This window comes from Festucalex cinctus, chromosome 1 (genome assembly GCF_051991245.1).
Source record: "Festucalex cinctus isolate MCC-2025b chromosome 1, RoL_Fcin_1.0, whole genome shotgun sequence".
NCBI classification, from domain to species: domain Eukaryota; kingdom Metazoa; phylum Chordata; class Actinopteri; order Syngnathiformes; family Syngnathidae; genus Festucalex; species Festucalex cinctus.
The window spans coordinates 69,336,039-69,361,118 of NC_135411.1; the positions used below are offsets into that span (position 1 = coordinate 69,336,039).

General features: G+C 42.0%; 1 protein-coding gene across 1 annotated transcript in view; it reads left to right on the forward strand.

The window, feature by feature from the left end:
* The window catches only part of LOC144006004 (all-trans-retinol 13,14-reductase-like), a 209,166-nt gene that overhangs the window by 77,403 nt on the left and 106,683 nt on the right, over positions 1 to 25,080 (forward strand). The window contains exons 7-9 of the mRNA XM_077504613.1: positions 13,474 to 13,593; positions 13,686 to 13,824; positions 22,811 to 22,920. Coding sequence (XP_077360739.1) covers positions 13,474 to 13,593; positions 13,686 to 13,824; positions 22,811 to 22,920 — 369 coding nt within the window. The remainder of the gene's footprint in view (positions 1 to 13,473; positions 13,594 to 13,685; positions 13,825 to 22,810; positions 22,921 to 25,080) is intronic.

Genomic DNA, 25,080 nt, shown 5'->3' on the forward strand with positions numbered 1-25,080 from the left:
CACCGATCCAAACGTATGTACGTTTCCATTTTGTTTTATTCATTTTTGATTGCCCCTTTGGACAATAAAAGTAACATTGTGCAATGAGTACAACGAGCGATGATGTATATATACACTTTTACAAAAAATACCAATCAGGGCAACTCATTGCCTAAAAATAAATAAGGACGCTGATTTTTGCAGGTCTTAACAATCACCAAAACCCATTGAGCTTGACACACACTGGCAAAAAAAATATTCTACATGTAAACGTTTATTATGCCATTTTCAAAGAAATTTTGCTTCCAATATGCCAGTACCCCAACGTGCCAGTACCCTAACGTGCAAGTACCCCAACGTGCAAGGACCCCAACGTGGCCCGGGCTGCGAGGGCCCTTTATTATTCTTATTATTATTCTTCTCCGCAAACAATCGCATTTTTGAGACACTAAACGTGACCAAAAACTCACCAAACTTTACACGCACATCAGGCCTGGCGAAAAATTTGATATTTTAAAGTCGCCATACATGATAACAGAAAAATGGTTCCTTAGCGCCCCCTACATAGGTTAAACGGATCCCTGTCCCGCTACGATTGTCCGACGGCTATGAAAATTGTGTGGCACCTGTAGCACATCCCAATGAACAAAAACCTCTTTGAAGTGTGTACCCTAAAATAGACAGAAAGTGAGGTATGAGTATTTAAATGTCCAATTTTTGCCAATTTTTGCACATTTACAGGGGTCATACTTTTGCCCGCTTCTCCTACACGGTTAACCCGATTGACTTCAAACTTGGGATGTACCATCTCAACACCTGGGACAACATCATTGTGAAAAATGAAAAGTTTTTGATATACTATATGACGGCGGCGGCGCATCAAATTTAGAGTTTAAAAATTCTTACTTCACGAAGCATTGCCGGTTGTACGTTTAATCTAGAGCTACAAAAATTGGTACACATATGTAACAGGCTATGACCTACAAAAAACTCTTTTTGAACCATATGCTAAACCTAACAGGAAGTCCGCTATTTTGATTTACTTTGGAATGTGTTGCCATTTTTTTTGGCCATTTCATAGGGGTCATATTTTAACAAACTCCTCCTACAGAGTTTATCCGATCATCTTCAAACTTGGTGTGATTCATCTTAAGATGTTGAAAATGAAAAGTTATTGAAAGTTTTTTATTTCGTCACACGCTGTTGTCGTGGCATGCACTTTTTGCAAAGGAAAAAAAATCCTTCTTAATGAAGCATTCCCAGTTGTACGAAGCAGCTAGAGCGACGAAAAATTGTAGACATATGTAACAGCCCAGGATGTACAAAAAAGTCTCTTGGTGCCATGTGCTAAACCCAACAGGAAGTCCCCCAGGGGCCGGGCATCACATTTTGAGCTAAAAAACTCCTCTTTAACGAAGCATTCCCGGTTGTACGTTTCACCTAGCGCTATGATAATTTGCAGGCATACATAAGAGCCCGTGATGTACAAAAAAAGTCTCTTGGAACCATGTGCTAAACAAAACAGGAAGTCTGCCATTTTGATTTATGATGGGATTTGTTGCCATTTTTTGTGGCCTTTTTCAGGGGTCATATTTTAACGAACCCCTCCTACAAAATTTATCCGACTGTCTTCAAACTTGGTGTGTTTCATCTTAAGATGTTTAAGATGCAAAGTAATCGAAAGTTTTTTATTTTGTAACACGCTGTTGCCATAGCAATGCATTGTTTGTCAAGTGCTGCTTTTTTTTTTTTTATACACATGAAAACTCATGAAACTTTGCAAACACATCAGACTTGTCATGAACATGAATTTTCAGAGATTTATTGTGCAATTTGCAATAAATAGCGCCCTCTAGACATTTTTATGAAGCATTTCCGATTGTATGATTATGCTAGACCTACAAAAAAGTATTATGTAGCCATTTGCCAAACCAAAGAGGAAGTCCGCTATTTTGATTTTATTTTGGGAAATATACATCATTTTTGGCCTTTTTCATTAAACTTTGCACAGAAAAGGCATGGAAAAAACTAACATTTTAAATGGTCCTTGTTCCATGTAACAGTTGTCAAGTGCTGCTTTTTTTTTTTTTTTTATACACATGAAAACTCTTGAAACTTTGCAAACACATCAGACTTGTCATGAACATGAATTTTCAGAGATTTATTGTGCAATTTGCAATAAATAGCGCCCTCTAGGCATTTTTATGAAGCATTTCCGATTGTATGATTATGCTAGACCTACAAAAAAGTATTATGTAGCCATTTGCCAAACCAAAGAGGAAGTCCGCTATTTTGATTTTATTTTGGGAACTATACATCATTTTTGGCCTTTTTCATTAAACTTTGCACAGACAAGGCATGGAAAAAACTAACATTTTAAATGGTCCTTGTTCCATGTAACAGTACCCCAACGTGCCAGTACCCTGACGTGCAAGTAACCCAACGTTGTGCTCAATAGCGCCCTCTATGCATTTTTATGGAGCATTTCCAATTGTATGATTCAAGCGATACACAACTAAAGATGACTTGACCTAGATTTGTGAAAACTGGGAGGCATACCTATTAGCTTAAGACCTACAAAAAGTATTCTGTAGCCGTATGCTAAACCTAAAAGGAAGTCCGCCATTTTGAATTTATTTTGGGAATTGCGCACCATATTTTGCGTTTTGATTAAACTTTGCACACACAAGGCTTGTCAAAAACATTTTAGATGGTCCTTGTCCTATTTTACAGTACCCCAACGTGCCAGTACCCCGACGTGCAAGTACCCCAACGTGGCCCGGGTTGCGAGGGCCCTTTATAGCTGCTCGCAGCTCTAGTTATTCTTCTTCTTCTTTATTCTCCGCAAACGATCGCGATTTTGGGTACCTAAACATTCACGAAAACTCACCGAACTTTGCGCACTCTTCGGGCCCGGCGAAAAATTTGATATTATGAAGTCGTCATAACAACGCGACTCTATAGCGCCCCCTAGCGTAGAAAAATAAAAACCAAGCCCGGCACGTTTGAGCTAGAGCAACAAAAATTGGCAGGCACGTGTAGCACCCCGAGACGCACAAAAAAGTCTATTGGGACCATGTAGCTAAAATGTACAGGAAGTGAGCTATGAATTTTTTTATGTCCAATTTTGGCCTATTTTGGCACATTCACTGTGGTCATGCTTTTTCCCCCTTTGCAAACATTTTTCATCCAGTTGACATCAAAATTGACATTTATCATCTCAAGACCTGAGACAACAACTGGGCAAAAAACCTTGACTTTTTGAAATACTATATGACGGGGGCGGGGCATCAAATATTGCCTTTAAAATTTCATTTGTCCAGAAAGAGCAAATGCTTAATAACTCCCATGTTCAAGCTCCAAAAAATCTCAAACTTCTCATGCAACTTAATAGTCACGGCCTGAAAACATCTATATGATAAAATTCAGTTATACATATAGCACCACCTAGTGGTGACAATAAATGTCATACTTTACGTTTTTAGCTACTGTGCCAAGCTCTTTGAAGGGATCAGTTGAAAATTGGTCAGAAAAGCCTTAAGATGTTGATCATGCCCCACACCGAATATTGTAACTTTTCGCCAAAGGGCGTGGCCGCTACGGTGACGCAAATTCTGAAGATTTTTCGTGACAATAAAAGCTGCATTAACTTGACCGAGATGATCCTATCTTCTCAAAATTTCACACATTTGATGAGAGTCCAGCCCTAAAGACATCTACGAACTTATATTTCATCTTACTGATAGCGCCACCTAGTGGCATTTTTTTTTTCTTACGAATTTTCTTCTACGTTTTTGTCCAAACACGTTAACTGGACCTACCTCAGATTTGCTCAGATGAGGGTTTCGGCCTTCATGATGTCACAACACGAAGTTTGTGAGTTTTCGTGAATTGCTGTGGGCGTGGCTAAGCGCTGTTCGCCAAGAAAACAATGCCGGTTTTGAGGGTCTAAACATGCACAGAAACTCATGAAACTTGGCACACACATCTGGCCTGGTAAAATGAGCAATATTTTAATGTTGATTGTGCTATTTTTACAAAAATGACTCAATAGCGCCCCCTAGAAAATTTTAACGAAGCAGCCCCGGTTGTACGTTTAAGCAAGATCTACGAAAAATTTTAGGTGTATGAGGGAGCCCAAGACCTACATAAAAGTCTCTTGGACCCATATGCTAAAATGAACAGGAAGTGAGCTACGAATTTTTGAATGTCCCATTTTTGATGATTTTTGCACATTTACAGGGGGCATACTTTTGCCCACTTCTTCTCCACGTTTCATCCGACTGAGTTAAGACTTGGCCTGGACAATGTCAAGACCTGAGCCAACGACAGGGGGGAAAATCTTGACTTTTCGAAATACTATATGATGAGGGCGTGGCATCAAAATTTGTGTTTCACAATGAAAAAGGATATACTTGATAACTCCCCGGTACATGCTCCAAAAAATCCCAAACTTGACATGTATGTTTATCGTCAAGGCCTGAAGTTATCTCTATGACAACATTCAGTTATATATGCAGTGCCACCTAGCCCTTGAGGCATAAAAAAAAAATACCCCACATACGGTATTTTGTACAAAAAATGTAAACTCATTCTAAGTGTGATAACGAAGTCATTTATGAATATTCTTTTAGTTTCCACCACTCAAAATGTTCACTGGCATCAGACTTATCCAAACATATATATATTTTTATTTATTTTTGATAGCCTCTATGGACATTAAAAGCAATATCGTGAATGAAGGATATGCTTAATAACTCCACGGTACATGCTACAAAAAAAATCCCACACTTGACATGTATGCTTATAATCAAGGCCTGAAGGTATCTCTATGACAACATTCAGTTATAAATACAGCGCCACCTATCCCTTGAGGCTTATATAAAAAAAAGAAAAAATACCCCACATACGGTATTTTGTACAAAAAATGTACACTCATTCTAAGTGTGATAACTAAGTCATTTATGAATATTCTTTTAGTTTCCACCACTCAAATTGTTCACTGGCTTCACACCGATCCAAACGTATGTACGTTTCCATTTTGTTTTATTCATTTTTGATTGCCCCTTTGGACAATAAAAGTAACATTGTGCAATGAGTACAACGAGCGATGATGTGTATATACACTTTTACAAAAAAATACCAATCAGGGCAACTCATTGCCTAAAAATAAAAAAGGACGCTGATTTTTGCAGGTCTTAACAATCACCAAAACCCGTTGAGCTTGACACACACACTGGCAAAAAAATATTCTACATGTAAACGTTTATTATGCCATTTTCAAAGAAATTTTGCTTCAAATATGCCAGTACCCCAATGTGCCAGTACCCCAACGTGCAAGTACCCCAACGTGCAAGGACCCCAACGTGGCCCGGGCTGCGAGGGCCCTTTATAGCTGCTCGCAGCTCTAGTTATTATTATTCTTTATTCTCCGCAAACGATCGCGATTTTGGGTACCTAAACATTCACGAAAACTCACCGAACTTTGCACACTCCTCAGGCCCGGCGAAAAATTTGATATTATTAAGTCGTCATAACAATGCGACTCGATAGCGCCCCCTAGCGTAGAAAAATAAAAACCAAGCCCGGCACGTTTGAGCTAGAGCATCAAAAATTGGCAGGCACGTGTAGCACCCCGAGACGCACAAAAAAGTCTATTGGGACCATGTAGCTAAAATGTACAGGAAGTGAGCTATGAATTTTTTTATGTCCAATTTTGGCCTATTTTGGCACATTCACTGTGGTCATGCTTTTTCCGCCTTTGCAAACATTTTTCATCCAATTGACTTCAAACTTGGCATTTATCATCTCAAGACCTGAGAGAAAAACTGGGCAAAACATCTTGCCTTTTTGAAATACTATATGACGGGGGCGGGGCATCAAATATTGCCTTTAAAATTTCATTTGTCCAGAAAGAGCAAATGCTTAATAACTCCCATGTTCAAGCTCCAAAAAATCTCAAACTTCTCAGGCAACGTAATAGTCACGGCCTGAAAACATCTATATGATAAAATTCAGTTATACATATAGCACCACCTAGTGGTTACAATAAATGTCATACTTTACGTTTTTAGCTACTGTGCTGAGCTTGTTGAAGGGATCCATTTGAAAATTGGTCAGAAAAGGCTTAAGATGTTGATCATGCCCCACACCGAATATTGTAACTTTTCGCCAAAGGCGTGGCCGCTACGGTGACGCAAAGTCTGAAGATTTTTCGTGAAAATAAAAGCTGCATTAACTTGACCGAGATGATCCTATCTTCTCAAAATTTCACACATTTGATGAGAGTCCAGCCCTAAAGACATCTACTGACTTATATTTTATCTAACTGATAGCGCCACCTAGTGGCAATTTTTTTTATTACGAATTTTCTTCTACGTTTTTCTCCAAACACGTTAACTGGACCTACCTCATATTTGCTCAGATGAGGGTTTCGGCCTTCATGATGTCACAACACGAAGTTTGTGAGTTTTCGCGAATTGCTGTGGGTGTGGCTAAGCGCTGTTCGCCAAGAAAACAACGCCAGTTTTGAGGGTCTAAACATGCACAGAAACTCATGAAACTTGGCACACACATCTGGCCTGGTAAAATGAGCAATATTTTATTGTTGATTGTGCTATTTTTACAAAAATGACTCAATAGCGCCCCCTAGAAGTTTTTAACGAAGCAGCCCCGGTTGTACGTTTAAGCAAGAATGACGAATATTTTTAGGTGTATGAGGGAGCCCAAGACCTACAAAAAAGTCTCTTGGACCCATATGCTAAAATGAACAGGAAGTGAGCTACGAATTTTTGAATGTCCCATTTTTGACAATTTTTGCACATTCACAGGGCGCAGACTTTTGCCCACTTCTCCTACACGTTTCATCTGACTGAGTTAAGACTTGACCTGGACCATGTCAAGACCTGAGCCAACGACAGGGGGAAAAATCTTGACCTTTCGAAATACTATATGATGAAGGCGGGGCATCAAAATTTGTGTTTCGCACTGAAAAAGGATATGCTTAATAACTCCCCGGTACATGCTCCAAAAAATCCCAAACTTGACATGTATGTTTATCGTCAAGGCCTGAAGCTATCTCTATGACAACATTCAGTTATATATGCAGCGCCACCTAGCCCTTGAGGCATAAAAAAAAATACCCCACATACGGTATTTTGTACAAAAAATTTAAACTCATTCTAAGTGTGATAACTAAGTCATTTATGAATATTCTTTTAGTTTCCACCACTCAAAATGTTCACTGGCATCAGACTTATCCAAACATATATATATTTTTATTTATTTTTGATAGCCTCTGTGGACATTAAAAGCAATATCGTGAATGAAGGATATGCTTAATAACTCCACGGTACATGCTCCAAAAAAAATCCCACACTTGACATGTATGCTTATAATCAAGGCCTGAAGGTATCTCGATGACAACATTCAGTTATAAATACAGCGCCACCTAGCCCTTGAGGCTTATATAAACAAAAAATAAAAATACCCCACATACGGTATTTTGTACAAAAAATGTACACTCATTCTAAGTGTGATAACTGAGTCATTTATGAATATTCTTTTAGTTTCCACCACTCAAATTGTTCACTGGCTTCACACCGATCCAAACGTATGTACGTTTCCATTTTGTTTTATTCATTTTTGATTGCCCCTTTGGACAATAAAAGTAACATTGTGCAATGAGTACAACGAGCGATGATGTATATATACACTTTTACAAAAAATACCAATCAGGGCAACTCATTGCCTAAAAATAAAAAAGTACGCTGATTTTTGCAGGTCTTAACAATCACCAAAACCCGTTGAGCTTGACACACACACTGGCAAAAAAATATTCTACATGTAAACGTTTATTATGCCATTTTCAAAGAAATTTTGCTTCCAATATGCCAGTACCCCAATGTGCCAGTACCCCAACATGCAAGTACCACAACGTGCAAGGACCCCAACGTGGCCCGGGCTGCGAGGGCCCTTTATAGCTGCTCGCAGCTCTAGTTATTCTTCTTCTTCTTTATTCTCCGCAAACGATCGCATTTTTGAGGGCCTAAACATTTACGAAAACTCACCAAACTTTGCAGTCTCTTCGGGCCCGGCGAAAAATTTGATATTATGTAGTTGTCATAACAACGCGACTCTATAGCGCCACCTAGCGTAGAAAAATAAAAACCAATCCCGGTCCGTTTGAGCTAGAGCTACGAAAATTGGCAGGCACGTGTAGCACTCCGAGACGCACAAAAAAGTCAGTGGAAGCCATTTCCTAAAATGTACAGGAAGTGAGCTATGAATTTTTTTATGTCCAATTTTGGCCTATTTTGGCACATTCACTGTGGTCATACTTTTTCCCCCTATGCAAACATTTTTCATCCCATTGACTTTAAACTTGGCATTTATCATCTCAAGACCTAAGAGAACAACTAGGCAAAAAATCTTGCCTTTTCGAAATACTATATGACGGGGGCGGGGCATCAAATATTGCCTTTAAAATTTCATTTGTCCAGAAAGAGCAAATGCTGAATAACTCCCATGTACAAGCTCCAAAAAATCTCAAACTTCTCAGGCAACGTAATAGTCACGGCCTGAAAACACCTATATGAAAAAATTCAGTTATACATATAGCGCCACCTAGTTGTTACAATAAATGTCATACTTTACGTTTTTAGCTACTGTGCTGAGCTCGTTGAAGGGATCCAGTTGAAAATTGGTCAGAAAAGCCTTAAGATGTTGATGATGCCCCACACCGAATATTGTAACTTTTCGCCAAAGGGAGTGGCCGCTACGGTGACGCAAATTCTGAAGATTTTTCGTGACAATAAAAGCTGCATGAACTTGACCGAGATGATCCTATCTTCTCAAAATTTCACACATTTGATGAGAGTCCAGCCCTAAAGACATCTACGAACTTATATTTCATCTTACTGATAGCGCCACCTAGTGGCAATTTTTTTTTTAACGAATTTTCTTGTACATTTTTCTCCAAACACGTTAACTGGACCAACCTCATATTTGCTCAGATGGGGGTTTCGGCCTTCATCATGTCACAACACGAAGTTTGTGAGTTTTCGCGAATCGCTGTGGGCGTGGCTAAGCACTGTTCGCCAAGAAAACAACGCTAGTTTTGATGGTCTAAACATGCGCAGAAACTCATGAAACTTGGCACACACATCTGGCCTGGCAAAATGAGCAATATTTTATCATGTATTGTCCTATTTTTACAAAAATGACTCAATAGCGCCCCCTAGAAATTTTTAACGAAGCAGCCCCGATTGTACGTTTAAGCAAGATCTACGAAAATTTTTAGGTGTATGAGGGAGCCAAAGACCTACAAAAAAGTCTCTTGGACCCATGTGCTAAAATGAACAGGAAGTGAGCTATGAATTTTTGAATGTCCCATTTTTGACGATTTTTGCACATTTTCAGGGGGCATACTTTTGCCCACTTCTCCTACACGTTTCATCCGACTGAGTTAAGACTTGACCTGGACCATGTCAAGACCTGAGCCAACAACAGACGGAAAAATCTTGACTTTTGGAAATACTATATGATGAGGGCGGGGCATCAAAATTTGTGTTTCGCACTGAAAAAGGATATGCTTAATAACTTCCCGATACATTCTCCAAAAAATCCCAAACTTGACATGTATGTTTATCGTCAAGGCCTGAAGGTATCTCTATGACAACATTCAGTTATATATGCAGCGCCACCTAGCCCTTGAGGCATGAAAAAAAAATACCCCACTTACGGTATTTTGTACAAAAAATGTAAACTCATTCTAAGTGTGATAACTCAGTCATTTAGGAATATTCTTTTACTTTCCACCACTCAAAATATTCACTGGCATGTCCAATTTTGGCCTATTTTGGCACATTCATTGTGGTCATACTTTTTCCCCCTTTGCAAATATTTTTCAGCCAATTAACTTCAAACTTGGCATTTATCATCTCAAGACGTGAGAGAACAACTGGGCAAAAAGTCTTGCCTTTTTGAAATACTATATGATGGGGGCAGGGCATCAAATATTGCCTTTAAAATTTAATTTTTCCAGAAAGAGCAAATGATGAATAACTCCCATGTACAAGCTCCAAAAAATCTCAAACTTCTCAGGCAACGTAATAGTCACGGCCTGAAAACATCTATATGACAAAATTCAGTTATACATATAGCGCCACCTAGTGGTTACAATAAATGTCATACTTTACGTTTTTAGCTACTGTGCTGAGCTCGTTGAAGGGATCCAGTTGAAAATTGGTCAGAAAAGCCTTAAGATGTTGATGATGCCCCACACCGAATATTGTAACTTTTCGCCAAAGGGCGTGGCCGCTACGGTGACGCAAAGTCTGAAGATTTTTCGTGACAATAAAAGCTGCATTAACTTGACCGAGATGATCCTATCTTCTCAAAATTTCACACATTTGATGAGAGTCCAGCTCTAAAGACATCTACTAACTTACATTTCATCTAACTGATAGCGCCACCTAGTGGCAATTTTTTTTCTTACGAATTTTCTTCTACGTTTTTCTCCAAACACGTTAACTGGACCTACCTCATATTTGCTCAGAGGAGGGTTTCGGCCTTCATGATGTCACAACACGAAGTTTGTGAGTTTTCGCGAATTGCTGTAGGCGTGGCTAAGCGCTGTTCGCCAAGAAAACAACGCCAGTTTTGAGGGTCTAAACATGCACAGAAACTCCTGAAACTTGGCACACACATCTGGCCGGGTAAAATGAGCAATATTTTATTGTTGATTGTGCTATTTTTACAAAAATGACTCAATAGCGCCCCCTCGAAATTTTTAACGAAGCAGCCCCGGTTGTACGTTTAAGCAAGAACGCCGAATATTTTTAGGTGTATGAGGGAGCCCAAGACCTACAAAAAAGTCTCTTGTACCCATATGCTAAAATGAACAGGAAGTGAGCTACGAATTTTTGAATGTCCCATTTTTGACGATTTATTCACATTCACAGGGGGCAGACTTTTGCCCACTTCTCCTACACGTTTCATCCGACTGAGTTAAGACTTGGCCTGGACCATGTCAAGACCTGAGCCAACGACAGGGGGAAAAATTTTGACTTTTCGAAATACTATATGATGAGGGCGGGGCATCAAAATTTGTGTTTCACAATGAAAAAGGATATGCTTGATAACTCCCCGGTACATGCTCCAAAAAATCCCAAACTTGACATGTATGTTTATCGTCAAGGCCTGAAGTTATCTCTATGACAACATTCAGTTATATATGCAGCGCCACCTAGCCCTTGAGGCATGAAAAAAAATACCCCACATACGGTATTTTGTACAAAAAATGTAAACTCATTCTAAGTGTGATAACAAAGTCATTTATGAATATTCTTTTAGTTTCCACCACTCAAAATGTTCACTGGCATCAGACTTATCCAAACATATATATATTTTTATTTATTTTTGATAGCCTCTATGGACATTAAAAGCAATATCGTGAATGAAGGATATGCTTAATAACTCCACGGTACATGCTCCAAAAAAAATCCCACACTTGACATGTATGCTTATAATCAAGGCCTGAAGGTATCTCTATGACAACATTCAGTTATAAATACAGCGCCACCTAGCTTGAGGCTTATATGAAAAAAAATAAAAATACCCCACATACGGTATTTTGCACAAAAAATGTACACTCATTCTAAGTGTGATAACTAAGTCATTTATGAATATTCTTTTAGTTTCCACCACTCAAATTGTTCACTGGCTTGACACCGATCCAAACGTATGTACGTTTCCATTTTGTTTTATTCATTTTTGATTGCCCCTTTGGACAATAAAAGTAACATTGTGCAATGAGTACAACGAGCGATGATGTGTATATACACTTTTACAAAAAAATACCAATCAGGGCAACTCATTGCCTAAAAATAAAAAAGGACGCTGATTTTTGCAGGTCTTAACAATCACCAAAACCCGTTGAGCTTGATACACACACTGGCAAAAAAATATTCTACATGTAAACGTTTATTATGCCATTTTCAAAGAAATTTTGCTTACAATATATGCCAGTACCCCAATGTGCCAGTACCCCAACGTGTAAGTACCCCAACGTGCAAGGACCCCAACGTGGCCCGGGCTGCGAGGGCCCTTTATAGCTGATCGCAGCTCTAGTTATTCTTCTTCTTCTTCTTCTTTATTCTCCGCAAACAATCGCGATTTTGGGTACCTAAATATTCACGAAAACTCACCGAACTTTGCACACTCCTCAGGTCCGGCGAAAAATTTGATATTATGAATAAATGAATAATGAATAAAGAATTTTTTAAAAATGACTCAATAGCGCCCCCTAGAAATTTTTAACGAAGCAGCCCCAGTTGTACGTTTAAGCAACATCTTCGGCATTTTTTTGGGTGTATGAGGGAGCCCAAGACCTACAAAAAAGTCTCTTGGACCCATCTGCTAAAATGAACAGGAAGTGAGCTACGAATTTTTGAATGTCCCATGTTTGACGATTTTTGCACATTTTCAGGGGGCATACTTTTTCCCACTTCTCCTACACGTTTTATCCGACTGACTTCAGACTTGACCTGGACCATGCCAAGACCTGAGCCAACGACAGACGGAAAAATCTTGACTTTTGGAAATACTATATGATGAGGGCGGGGCATCAAATTTTGTGTTTCGCAAACAAAAAGATTATGCTTAATAACTGCCCAATACATGCCCCAAAAAATCCCAAACTTGACATGTATGTTTATAGTCAAGGCCTGAAGGTATCTCTATGACAACATTCAGTTATATATGCAGCGCCACCTAGCCCTTGAGGCATAACAAAAAAAATACCCACTTACGGTATTTTTACAAAAATTGTAAACACGTTTCCCAATGAAAAACGATATGCTTAATAACTCCCTGGTACATGCTCCAAAAAATCCCAAACTTGACATGTATGTTTATAGTCAAGGCCTGAAGGTATCTCTATTACAACATTCAGTTATATATACAGCGCCACCTCGCCCTTGACGCGTAAAAAAAATACCCCACTGAAGGTATTTTTACAAAAATTGTAAACTCATTCTAAGTGTGATAACGTCGTCATTTATGAATATTCTTTTACTTTCCACCACTCAAAATGTTCACTGGCATCAGACCTATCCAAACATACGTACTTTTTATTTTGTTTTATTTATTTTTGATAGCCTTTATGGACAATAAACGCAACATTGTCCAATGAGTAAAACTAACGATGATGTGTATATATACTTTTCCAAAAGAAATAAAATCAGGGCAAATCATTGACTAAAAATATAAAAGGACGCTGTTTTTTGCAGAACTTAACATTCAACAAAACCCATTGCTCTTTACAAAAAAAAAAAATCCCACATATAAAGGTCTATCATTTCATTTTGCTTCCAATGTGCCAGTACCCCAACGTGCCAGTACCCCAATGTGCAAGTACCCCAACGTGGCCCGGGCTGCGAGGGCCCTTTATAGCTGCTCGCAGCTCTAGTTAAGATCTATTATTTGTAACAGGAGTGACAGTGCTGAAAGGACAAGAAAAGGTCGAGATCCTCGCTCCCGTTGTCATTTCCAATGCTGGAATCTTCAACACGTTCCAAAAGTTTCTGCCACATCACATCAAAGAAAAAACAGGTGTTCGTTCACAAAGAGAGCATTTGAAATAAACTTGTGGAATGCATTTTGAGGTTGGTCTTTTAACTTTGCTGTTGATTGTGTGTGAACAGAGATCCAGTCATTGTTGAGTATGGTGCGTCATGGCATGGGTTCCTTCTTGGTCTTTGTTGGTCTCGATGGAACCAAAGAAGAGCTGGGAATTGTTTCCACAAACTTCTGGATGTATAAAGACAACGACTTGGATACACTGTAAGTTAATTGTTTTTGTATTCTTTTTCCTGAGAGTCTTATTATTTTAACTCCCATTTCAAATACGTACTGGCTCTTGCAATGGTTTATGACAAAATATAATCACTGAATAATGACATAATCATATGTATTAATACCACTCTGTCAGCACTTTCCACAAATCTTTTACAAGTAATAAGCAAATGGTTCCACCATATTATGGATTCATATTCTGCCATTCACTGCCACGCTTGCCACTACATTTGCAGTGATTACGGCAAACAGACATTCATATTAAACTGATACATTTTTCATGTCATATCGCCCAGTCCTTTGTTGCGGTCTATTTAAATAATTGATTCAATATATGAAAATATAGAAGACATTTTTGTTGTTGTTTTGTAACATGTTTGAAGATACTGTAAAAATGTGTGGTGTTTTAAGATTAACATCTACAAGCAACAAATGCCACTATATGTTTTGAATATTGAAATGAATCGTATCAAATCGAACCGTATCGTTCCCAGACTTAAAGGCGCAGTCTGCCGGATTCACTCAGGAAAATGAACTTTTTAAATACAGGATGTACACACTTTAACTTTCTCTCAGTCTACACATCTGTGTTTATGTTAATCTTTGGTGGTGATTTCGTCCTAAACCCCCACTCCCCCAGCCTGTATTTTGCCATTTTGTGTTTGTTTTGTCTCTGTGGAAAGACAGTGTTTACACCCCTCCAGCGGGGCGTGGCGTGTCGCAAACGGGGCCGGGCGAACGTGTCGGCTGCGTGACGTCACTCCTGTGGCAATTTGAAAGCATGCACGGATTGTTTTTTTTCTTCACTCACTCATTCACACACGTAAGCTTCTGTGAGTGAGTGAGTGAAAAAACGAATAATTTTGAGGGAAAACTGACTTGCCAGCCTGCCCAAATTTTATGCTAATTATTAATCCTTTAATAATTTGCATTTTAAAGTCTGCGTTGAACGGATAGAAGGGTTTGTGCCACCACCCACTATTGGCTCCGCCCAAAGACTTTGAAACAACGAAGCGAGCCTGCTCTCGCTCTCTTCCTGCTCCCCCACCTTTTCCAGACTCTCTTCCAAACTTCTCTTCCTGCACCTAGCCCGCTCCCGGACTCTTGGTTCCAAAAACTTGCCAAGGACTCTGGTGCTGTGCCCACGTCTCCCCAAACACGTGGTCCCTTTTTTCCTCTCAGCAACCAAGTGCCACAGCGGAGCAGGTGCGCTCACCTTCACCGCTGAACCCAAAGAGACTCTGTTTATTTTCCTTTTTCTTTTGTTGTTTTCTTCCCCCTCGGTGACTGCCCACCGCCAAAGAGCTCCATAGCCCTGTGGTACACTTGCAGCGTGCGCCAGGACTCAAAGCGCACTGGCTGTGCGTCACAACCGCACCGCATCTCAACGCAGCGGACTGGAGTTCCATCTACCTGGGGTTGAACAGCCGAGACCCGATCGTCTCCTCGCACCTGGCCAGAGCGGCCCAGCAAACCAACCACCCCGGAGAAAGATCTCGCAGACCAATCGGGAGCCGAGCCGCGTCAACTGGTGCAAAAGCTGACCAAGGACCACTTACCTGAATACACTGAGTCTATTAGGAATGCGAATGTCAATATGCTAAATGATAACCTCGTGCAGCTCATGAGCAACGCTGAGACAAAAGCCCCAAAGGACAAATCACTCATTCGAATGATCGGATGTCTGACATTGAACCTTGCCGCGCAGTTGAAGCTGAGCGATGCCGAGGATTGTCAAGTGAAACACCAACTTGAGTGGCATGACAGCAGAGCCAGGACGCAACGGCACAGTTTGAAGCCGCCCACGACCGAGTGAAGGTTGTCAAGACCCAGCTGGTTGACGTTAAAGCGCACCTGGATGAGGCAGAAGCCCGCTCAGATGGGGTGCTGGCCGGAAATTTGGACAGTGATGCAGATGAGTCTGCTTCCGATGATGACTCCCCTCAAAAGATTGGTGAGTTAACCCAAGCTCTCGCGTCCGCCGAAGACACAAATCGAGAGCAATAAAAACTGCTGAGAACCGCGGCCACCGAAATTCACAAACTTAAAAGCAGAGGTGACTGAGACTTGACTGAACGACTGTCGAAAGATCAACTTCGACTAGCAGAAGCGAATTACTTTTGGGTTAGTTCGTTGCTAGCTCAGTCAACCGACGAAGTGAAGTACCTCCAAGTTCAGGTACAAACCTTGAGAGAGGAACGCAATGCCGAAGTGGACCGCTCATATGACCTGCGAACAAAATTAGCATTGACTGAAGCCGAGGTTACCCGCCTCCGACAATGCCAGCAGGAATACGAGACAGAGTTAGCTCAGATTAAACATGAGTTGCAACGCGCGCAGCAGTTAAATGAGGTCTACTGAGGAGCATCCCTTCCGGGAGCTCCACCCCCACATAGACCTCCTGATGCCAGAGCCACAGCACCACAGCTGAAACAGCCACCTGAGTCCGGAGCCACCTGGAGGACGCCGCCAGTGACCACCGCCGCTTTAGGCCTGGCACGACTCATCACAAGACCAGTCTTTATGACTAACCGACGGCCGGATGCCCACAGAAGTGACCCACCAGCAGAGTTCACCAGCGGGTCCTCCAGAAGCCGACACTCAGACACCTCATAAACCGCCTTCTGACTCAATAATATTGGTCCTGCAGGTTGATCTAAATACTACAGCTGACCCGCATGTACCGCGGTCAACCGACGACGTGAGGCCGTTCCAACAGCTTTTAGGGGATCTCACCACCAGGGGGATAGCTGGTAAATTCTATCTGAGCGTCACCCTGGAGCAAGCTCTGACCTACGAAACTCTTGTAGATCCCACCGCAGACATCACGATGATGTCCAACACAGTATATGAACAAATGCATGCCGTGTCACAAGCTATCGATCGACTGCTCCGCATACGGCGGTGCCCACTTACCGTTAGCGCCTTCTCACCTACTAACACAAAGCTGGAGTCTGTTGCAATGGTACACTGGTCCATTGGCCCCATGGAATTCATCCATCCAGTCTCTGTGGGACCCATTGAGTCGGTCCCCCTTCTTATTGGCAATAATAGCCTCCTTGAGGCATAAAAAAAATACCCCACACACGGTATTTTGTACAAAAATTGTAAACTCATTGTAAGTGTGATAACTAAGTCATTTATGAATATCAGGTAGGCAGGCTTCAAGTTTCCTGAAAGGAACACAAGTCTGTCTTGTTGAAACCATACCAATTTCATCTACTTTTGCCTGATTTATTAAAACCCTTTAGATACTACGATGATAACAGTCTGCCTGTTTTGTTTTTTTGTCGTTTTCTCTCGAAGTAAAGCTCCGTTCCTCCTCTCTCACAATCCGACACGGTTCAGGAGTTCGGTGATTTGAAAAACATGCATCAATACCCGTCTTCTGTTTCACTCTCCTCTGACACACAGTTTCCCCCTCCTCCATACGATGGCAATCCGCCAGCTGCCGTATTTGGTATCGGCGTAAAGCTCCGCTTCTCTGCTTTCAGAAGCCGTTGGAATTACGTTGCTAGTGCAAATGGTTCACAAGTTACGGTGATTTGAAAAAACAAAAACCAAAAAACTTTCCCGTTAGGTTCGTATGAGGGATAATTATGTTCACTTGCCCGGGCAAACCTAGCAGAATCACCGGTGGCCAAGCTTGTTGTTGTTTTAGATTGCGCGCTCTTGGGAGGAAGTGGAAATGACGCGGAAACTACGGCGGCTTAGATTAACCAGAAATAGTGCGGGATTGAAAATCGAAAGTGCCGAAGTGAACATTTTTAAAACCGTTTTAACCAGAAAAGACGGTTACGGTTCAAAATCGATTTATCGAACAGCCCTAGTCTGAAGTCCTCTTTTTTTACGTTTAACAAATTTAAAACATCATAAATCATATGGGTCTTCTCCGGGTATTCCGGTCTCCTCCCACATTCCAAAGACATGCATGGCAGGTTAATTGCGCGCTCCGAACTGTCCCTAGGTGTGCTTGTGAGTATGGATGGTTGTTTGTCTCTGTGTGCCCTGCGATTGGCTGGCAACCAGTCCAGGGTGTCCCCCGCCTACTGCCCAAAGCCAGCTGAGATAGGCTCCGGCACCCGCCGCGACCCTTGTGAGTAATAAGCAGTCAAGAAAATGGATGGATGGATGGATGGATGGATGGATAAATCATATGCTGTTTTTACTAAGTACATTCTCAAATGTTCTCCAATCTTGATACTGTAAATGTATAGGATCGTATGCCGAGAAACGCTACTTGGGAGGAGTAATATGGCGGCCTCGCGGCTTCAAAAATCCTAGCCTATCGGCTATCCAGTAATATATACAGATCAGTGCGCCTTACGCCACCTCTGCTGAAATGTGAGCATCGAGTGTTGGAGCCTAATCCCAGCTGACTTCAGGCGAAAGGCAGGCTACACCCTTGGTTGCTAGTCAATCACCGGTGTAGCAATTATTGCCCTGTCACCCTCAAAGTTTTTTTTTTCTCCTTCTTTGGAAACATTTCACTCTGGGAAATGTGTGCGCCTTCACTCATCTGTGATTCCTCCACATACCAAAAACCCACTCAACAGGCCAAAACTCTTTGAACTCAATTCCAACAAGGGACTAAAGTCTACTTTTAGAGCCACAGGAAACACATAACTGGATGCCTGTGAAAGCATTTGTTAGGCCAGTCCAGAGTTTACGACTGGTTATGAAGTGCTAGAACTGTCGATTCATCGTTCCTTTGGTTTAGACATCCCTTGGAGTTTCTAAAAGGCAAGAGCGCCCTCAAGTTGGAACAATTGGAATTAACTTCAAAAAACCTGCCCGCTCATAATTAATCCAAATTCCACATCATTCTCTATATACGACTGACTGTTTGCACCTAAACGACATCCAGTGCTTACTTTGTTTGCAAAGTGTTAAAGTTGTATGTCTATCTGAAATGAATGACGTGTGTAACTTCTGCAGTTATCTAGTTTAGCCGATTAGAATAAATTTCGCGGATTAAATAACTTGATGATAGCATTAAGGTTTGAAGCATGCTTAGAATGATATGCGTTTCTTTTGTGTAGCCTTCGCATGTCAATTCTTGCTAAATTTCAACCTTTTGTGTCCAAAAGTTTGGCTTCAAAGCCAAGCCTGTGCTTCTGGCGCACTGAGGGGGCGGGGCCACCTGTTGTGCGAGTTTAAAAGCCACCGCACAAAGAACTCTCTCTCTCTCTCTTCCTCTTCCTCTCTCTTCCTCTCCCTCTTCCTCTTCACCCGCTTTTTCAGCGCTCTCCCCACGGACTTTCCCTTGACCACCAGTGGGAGAGTGTCCACGTCGCCTTTTGTTCTTTTAGCCAAGGACTGCCACGAACTGCCCTGAACCCCGTGTGCCCAAGCGCGCACGACCATGGAAGACACCACCAACTTGTGGCCGTCTTCTGGACAACGCCAGATTGTGGCAAAGTGGACTTCAGTTAGTGGGGACAACGCCACCTGGGACTTGCACTCCAGGAGTATCAAACAAACTTCACAAATAAAAGTTCACACATCCACAGGACAAGATGTGATTCCAAAATATTGTAATTTTATTAACAAATTAAAAGTTTAATAAAAACAACCTGACAACAACAGAAAGTGGTATGGGACTGCTAAAAACAACACAACAGGACTGGGGGACTTACCACGACAGCGGTATCAAAAAAAAAAAAAAGAAAAAAAAAAAAAGGGGGGGGAAATCCAGACACTACACAGCACCCGTGACACTGCAAAAAATAAGTGGGAAAAACAGGACCACCACCGCTGCCGCAAGGTGCCCTCAGTACCTGTCAACAATAAAAACACACATTAAAAGAAGCAAACAACTCACACCATCCATCCATCCATCCATTTTCTTGACCGCTTATTCCTCACAAGGGTCGCGGGGGGTGCTGGCGCCTATCTCAGCTGGCTCTGGGCAGTAGGCGGGGGACACCCTGGACTGGTTGCCAGCCAATCGCAGCAACTCACACCACTTCACCCAAAATTATCTGGTAGAGCAAAATAAAAAACAACCTTAAACACATACCTATAATAATGTTAAAAGAAATAAATAAAGAAATAAAACTAATAAACAAAACTATTAATATAAAACAAAGAATCCAAACAGTTAAAAATGTTCAATAACTAGAAGGGCTCTGCTGCGGCAACACTTCGCCTGGGTCGGTCCAAACAGTACAGCCAACCCAGGTCACCGCCCAAAAAGGAGTGGAAGTTGTCAGGGTGATGACCGGTGTTTAAAACCAGTTTTAAAATGATAAAAAGCCAAGACAGCAGTATGGCCCAGAATAGTGTCACACTGGAAGACAAATTAATTCATTAGAAATAAAATAAAAAAAGGTCTTTACAACAACTAGCACTAAAAAAAAAAAGAAAGAGGAATTCATACTCCTTACCGAAGCGCACAATAGTGAGGTCTTGTAGCGCACAATGGCGAGGTTACGGTGTGGGGAGGAGACACTCAGTGCGGCTCCACCATTAATAGCTAGAGAACAGGGGGAAACCAATTAAAGATTGTTCCACTGCCCAGCCCTTGCACAAGGCAGACAGCCAACGCTCTACCTGCAGAAAGCGCCGCGCACCCACCCGGACACCAGGGAACAGTCACGCTCCAACATACACCACGTTGCTGTAACCAAGCAGTACTAGAGTAAGCTTCTAAAATCATGAATGGGCCAAGTCGATCAAAGCATGCATACCTTCACTTGGGTTTGACACCTCTCGCACACAGAGACCACGTCAGCGCACGTCACGTCCGTCAGCTCCGTAAAGGAGGAAAAGAGGAAGAGAGGCGGAGTGGCGCTGCGCTGACCTATTTATAGGCACCTGCCTAATTACAGGCACTCTGCCCCCTTGTGGTAGGGAGCGTATCTCCATTCTGCCACACCCACCGTGCGCCTGACCGCCACGCGGTCCCACATCTTTCCTGACACACTTAAGGAGCACTGCCAGCCTCAGGCCGGTCCCCTCTCGCGCATGTGCGAGGCTTCACACCGGCTCCCTAACAGACCCTGGTCGGACCACCCAGCTCCCCCCACGATGTGCCTTACCAACTTGGGCAGAGAACCAGCTCACCACCCGATGATCTCCCTCCGCACGCCGCTCTCCAGCTGTGCGCTCATCGTTCCATCTGTGGACCTGCTGAGACTGCTCCAGCCGTGCGCTCACCGGCCATGCATCGTTCCAGCTGAGGACCTGCCATGACTGTTCCAGCCACGCGCTCACCTGCCCCTAACTGGATTACAGTTTTTCTTCCAGTGAGAACACAATCGAGTTCACTCCCTTCGTGTGCCCGAACCAGAAAGTAAGTTACGTTGTATTGGCAATCCGACCAACCACTGGTACGACTTTTGACAAATATAAAAGGTTTGGCAAGTCAAACGCTTCAATCTTTCCCCCATTCATCTTTTCATTTATCCTTAGCTTAGTTCATTAGGTTGTATGTTTTCTTTTCAGTTTTATTCGCATTTTATTTCCGTCTAATAGGTTCGGCTGAGTAATACTGTGTGTGTGTGTGATTACCAAATAAATTTGTTGTCTAGAAATTCCATCTTTTGAATCATTGTGTTTTTGAGTGGATTATTAATTCTTTTACGAAAGGAAAAGCTCTGCAATTAAACATAGTAGCGACTTCAGATTATGAATACTTGATAATAGGAATGTTCTCGTTTATTTTGCTCCTAAAACTAAGCAAATCAATGTGGTGCCCCTAGAGGTTGTTAAGGGAATTACAACTCCCCTCGGTACTGTCCAAATTATTAATTCGTCAAAACGGCGACCCAATTATCGCTACGCAGGGTACATATACATATTGTAAAGACAGTCAACCAATCATACTTATATTCACACTGCCACTGAGAGGAAACTGAACCCACGCTGCCTGTACTCAAGTCACACCAGAACGCAATCAGTGATTATATACTGCCTTTATGTGTTGTCTTGTCTTGTGTTGCCTGGTTCACACGGCAAGATTTTAAAACTGTCGGCCGATTTCCAATCTTTGACAGACACCACACGTGAAGAGAAAAAATCACGGGAGTTCCAGTTTTGAACGTACCGTGCGTGGTGTGCGGCCACACTGCACAATCAACACACCACACACGAGCCGAGTTCATTCAAGAATGTGACGGGAAGTCTCGCAAAACCTCTCGAGATTAAACATGGCTTCCGAGTCGTCAACATGAGTCGATTCTGGTTTTCAGCTGAAAAAGCGGCATAAAAAGAAAAGGTGTTTTTTTAAAGGAGTGTAAATGGGCACTGGTGAGACATCGCTTGCCCCCGGCTCAGTGCTGGCGGCGCGGGTTGGCGTCCCACCCGGAAACCACGTTTATTTGTGGAGAATGTGTGTGCGTGTATAAAAAAAAATACAAATAATTAGAAATAAAATAAAAAGAGTGTAATAGCGCGAGCACAGACTTTCTGCTGCTTCATGACTCTTTTGATTTTGGATTCCCCACCGGCTTCCTCGCTGGCTTTCTTTCTGATTGGCTGCAATCAGCTGCGCGGAGCGAAGTCGGGCCAAAAAATCCAACATGTTAGATATGCCCGATTTCAAGTCGGGGGTCCTTCCGAGCGCCGATATTGGGAGGCGCCGTGTGTGGTGACAACACACACGACAGGATTGTCTGTGAAGATTATCGCTTGCGTCTCGGCGCGTCCTTACGATTGTCGGGAGGGGAAATTCGGGGCTAAAATCGGGCTAATTCTCCTGCCGTGTGAACAAGGCTTTAGATTAGTTTTTCTTTTACATACATATCTTGCTTTAGATTCTGCAATTGATCATAATGTTGTGGACGGAATGTGCTGCTTATGTAAGGTGAAAGCATCATTTAAAGGGATAAATACAGTAATTTCCACAACCATGCATTTCTAGTTTTAACAATGCAGTATGGGTAAACTTGACATATTTCAGTTGTAATTTGTATCATTTTGGATATCATTAATACATATGTATGTGATTGTCCTTGAACTATGTGTGAAGAATGGAACAATACTCTTCGCTGACTAGAGAGCAGGTATTGGGGAATATTCCTATGATGTTCATCACCTTTCCATCTGCCAAAGACCCTACAGCTGACATTCGACAACCAGGTAACTCACAATATGTTGTGTTGAAATGCTGGAATGTAAAACACAATTCATTAGCATCATTGTTGTTCCAAGACAATTACATTTCTTTATGATGACTATCCTCGGTCCACAGTAATGGTTTTCATCAAGTGAAATGCATAGTGTACACCAGCCAACCCCAATTGACCTTACCGTGGCACGCCTCTCCCCGTCCACTAAATGCGACGAGCAGTGCCCTCCGACATTTACCGGGCGAGATGAGCTGAAGTACACTCACAGTAATGGAAAAGTTGTCAGATTCTCCTTGTGATTTCTCGGCCAGGTATTTTCAGGATGTGATATTTCTCTTCGAAGCAAGCAAAGGGGGCTTTAAATTTTTTAGTGATGTGTATCTTCACTCCCTCACCATGCAATTTTGCCCCAAAGCAAAAGGAAATACGCATCGCTGTCTTCTGCTACAGAAGTCAGGAAAATACAGTTTTGAAGACAGGACAGGTTTCAATGTTTTGTTGGCATTTATCGTAAGTCAACAAAAGTGTAGACTGTTAGCTACCAAGAGCTATAGTTAGCCTTTGGCTAAAAACAACAATGGAGAACATTATCTTAGTGCAAATGTAATTTCTGGTCATTTTGGAGGGATTCGACTGGTCGTGTGTGTGGTCTCCCACATTGTTTGATACAGCGCATACATTTTTCGTAGTTGTTTGAGGGTTTAGGGAAGGGAATAAACTGGACAGTGCCGTGACTACCGCAGGATGCCGGTTAGTCGATCGGGATCACGGCTATCACTCTTATACAAGCCGTGACTACAGTGTTTAACCATTTATATTGATTTTCTTCTTGGCTTTGGATTACCATGCAATGCACCACCGGGAGATAGATTGCTTTTGTTTGTCCGCAGCAAAAGGCAGACATGACGTCTTGCGTCTTGATTGGTTTACTAGGTCATGCGGGCGTGGTATACAGTAAGGTCAATTATGCCGCTTTTCCATTAGCCCCGCACGGCACGCTACCACACCTCACCACACTGCACACAACCACACTACACGGCCTCCATTGCTTTTCCATTACAGCAGGCGCGTGGTAGAAAGGGGGCGGGATATTTTGAACTGTCCAAGCCAAGTTTGCACTCCCACAGTGCGTGCGGATCTGCCATAACATTTCACGAGTGGCAAGTCGCGCCAACATTGAACCATATTTACAATTTAATATGGACCACCATGGATAAAATATTGTGATTCATGACAGGCTCGCGAAGCTATTTCTGAATAGAGAGCTCTGCTGCTGGAGCTCTCATTGAAGTGAATGGGAACACATGACCAGAGAGCGTTGTGCACTCACGATTCATCCACAAGTACCTTTTAAATTGTCAACATAGTTCAGCGTTGTTGTAAAGCATTATTATATTTATTCTATATACTGTATTTTTATGACTTTGGCGAACGTCGGTGGGCGGTCGGCCTCTCTCGCATAAAAACAAGGAAAAGGGCGTGTGCCACGGCGTTGCTGTCGGCCAATCAGATGACATGTGACGACATGGCCCCGCTAGGCCCCAGACGACCGGTGCTGCAGAACCACTGCCGAAAGGGTTTTAAAAAGCGGTTACAAAGGAACGGCCCTGAAAGAGTCCCAATGGAGACGCTAACATCCAGGGACAAAAAATGCCGATTTGGAGTGGAAGCGGACCGGTGGAAAAGCGCCATTAGTGGCCAGATCCGGCCTATGAGACCAGCCCCTGTGCTGATACAGTGACGCTTTTGTCATAACTGGGCTTGGGGAGTCTGAACAAGTAGATACATTGTTACAAATAGCTAAATATGACACCTTGCTTCCACTCCTATGGTTGTAGCTGGCATAAGCGTTAGATTTAGGTTATGAAAGTAAATCAAATGAACAGGCTTCCCTCAACTCAACTCAACCTTATTTCTAAAGCACTTTAAGAACATGCATTGCTGTATACAAAGTGCTGTACATAAACATCAGCTTTGCAGTAAACAAGAACAAAACAAACATTTTGAAGTGCGAATACAGGTTTTTTTTTTAACAAGTAAATACATTTTACATCACTGAATAAATAAGAAGTAGTGAATAAAGAGATAAATAAATTCATAAATAAGTCGACTAAACATCAAACTCAAACACACCACAAAACACCAAGAACAAGTCTTGTGGTGTGCCAAA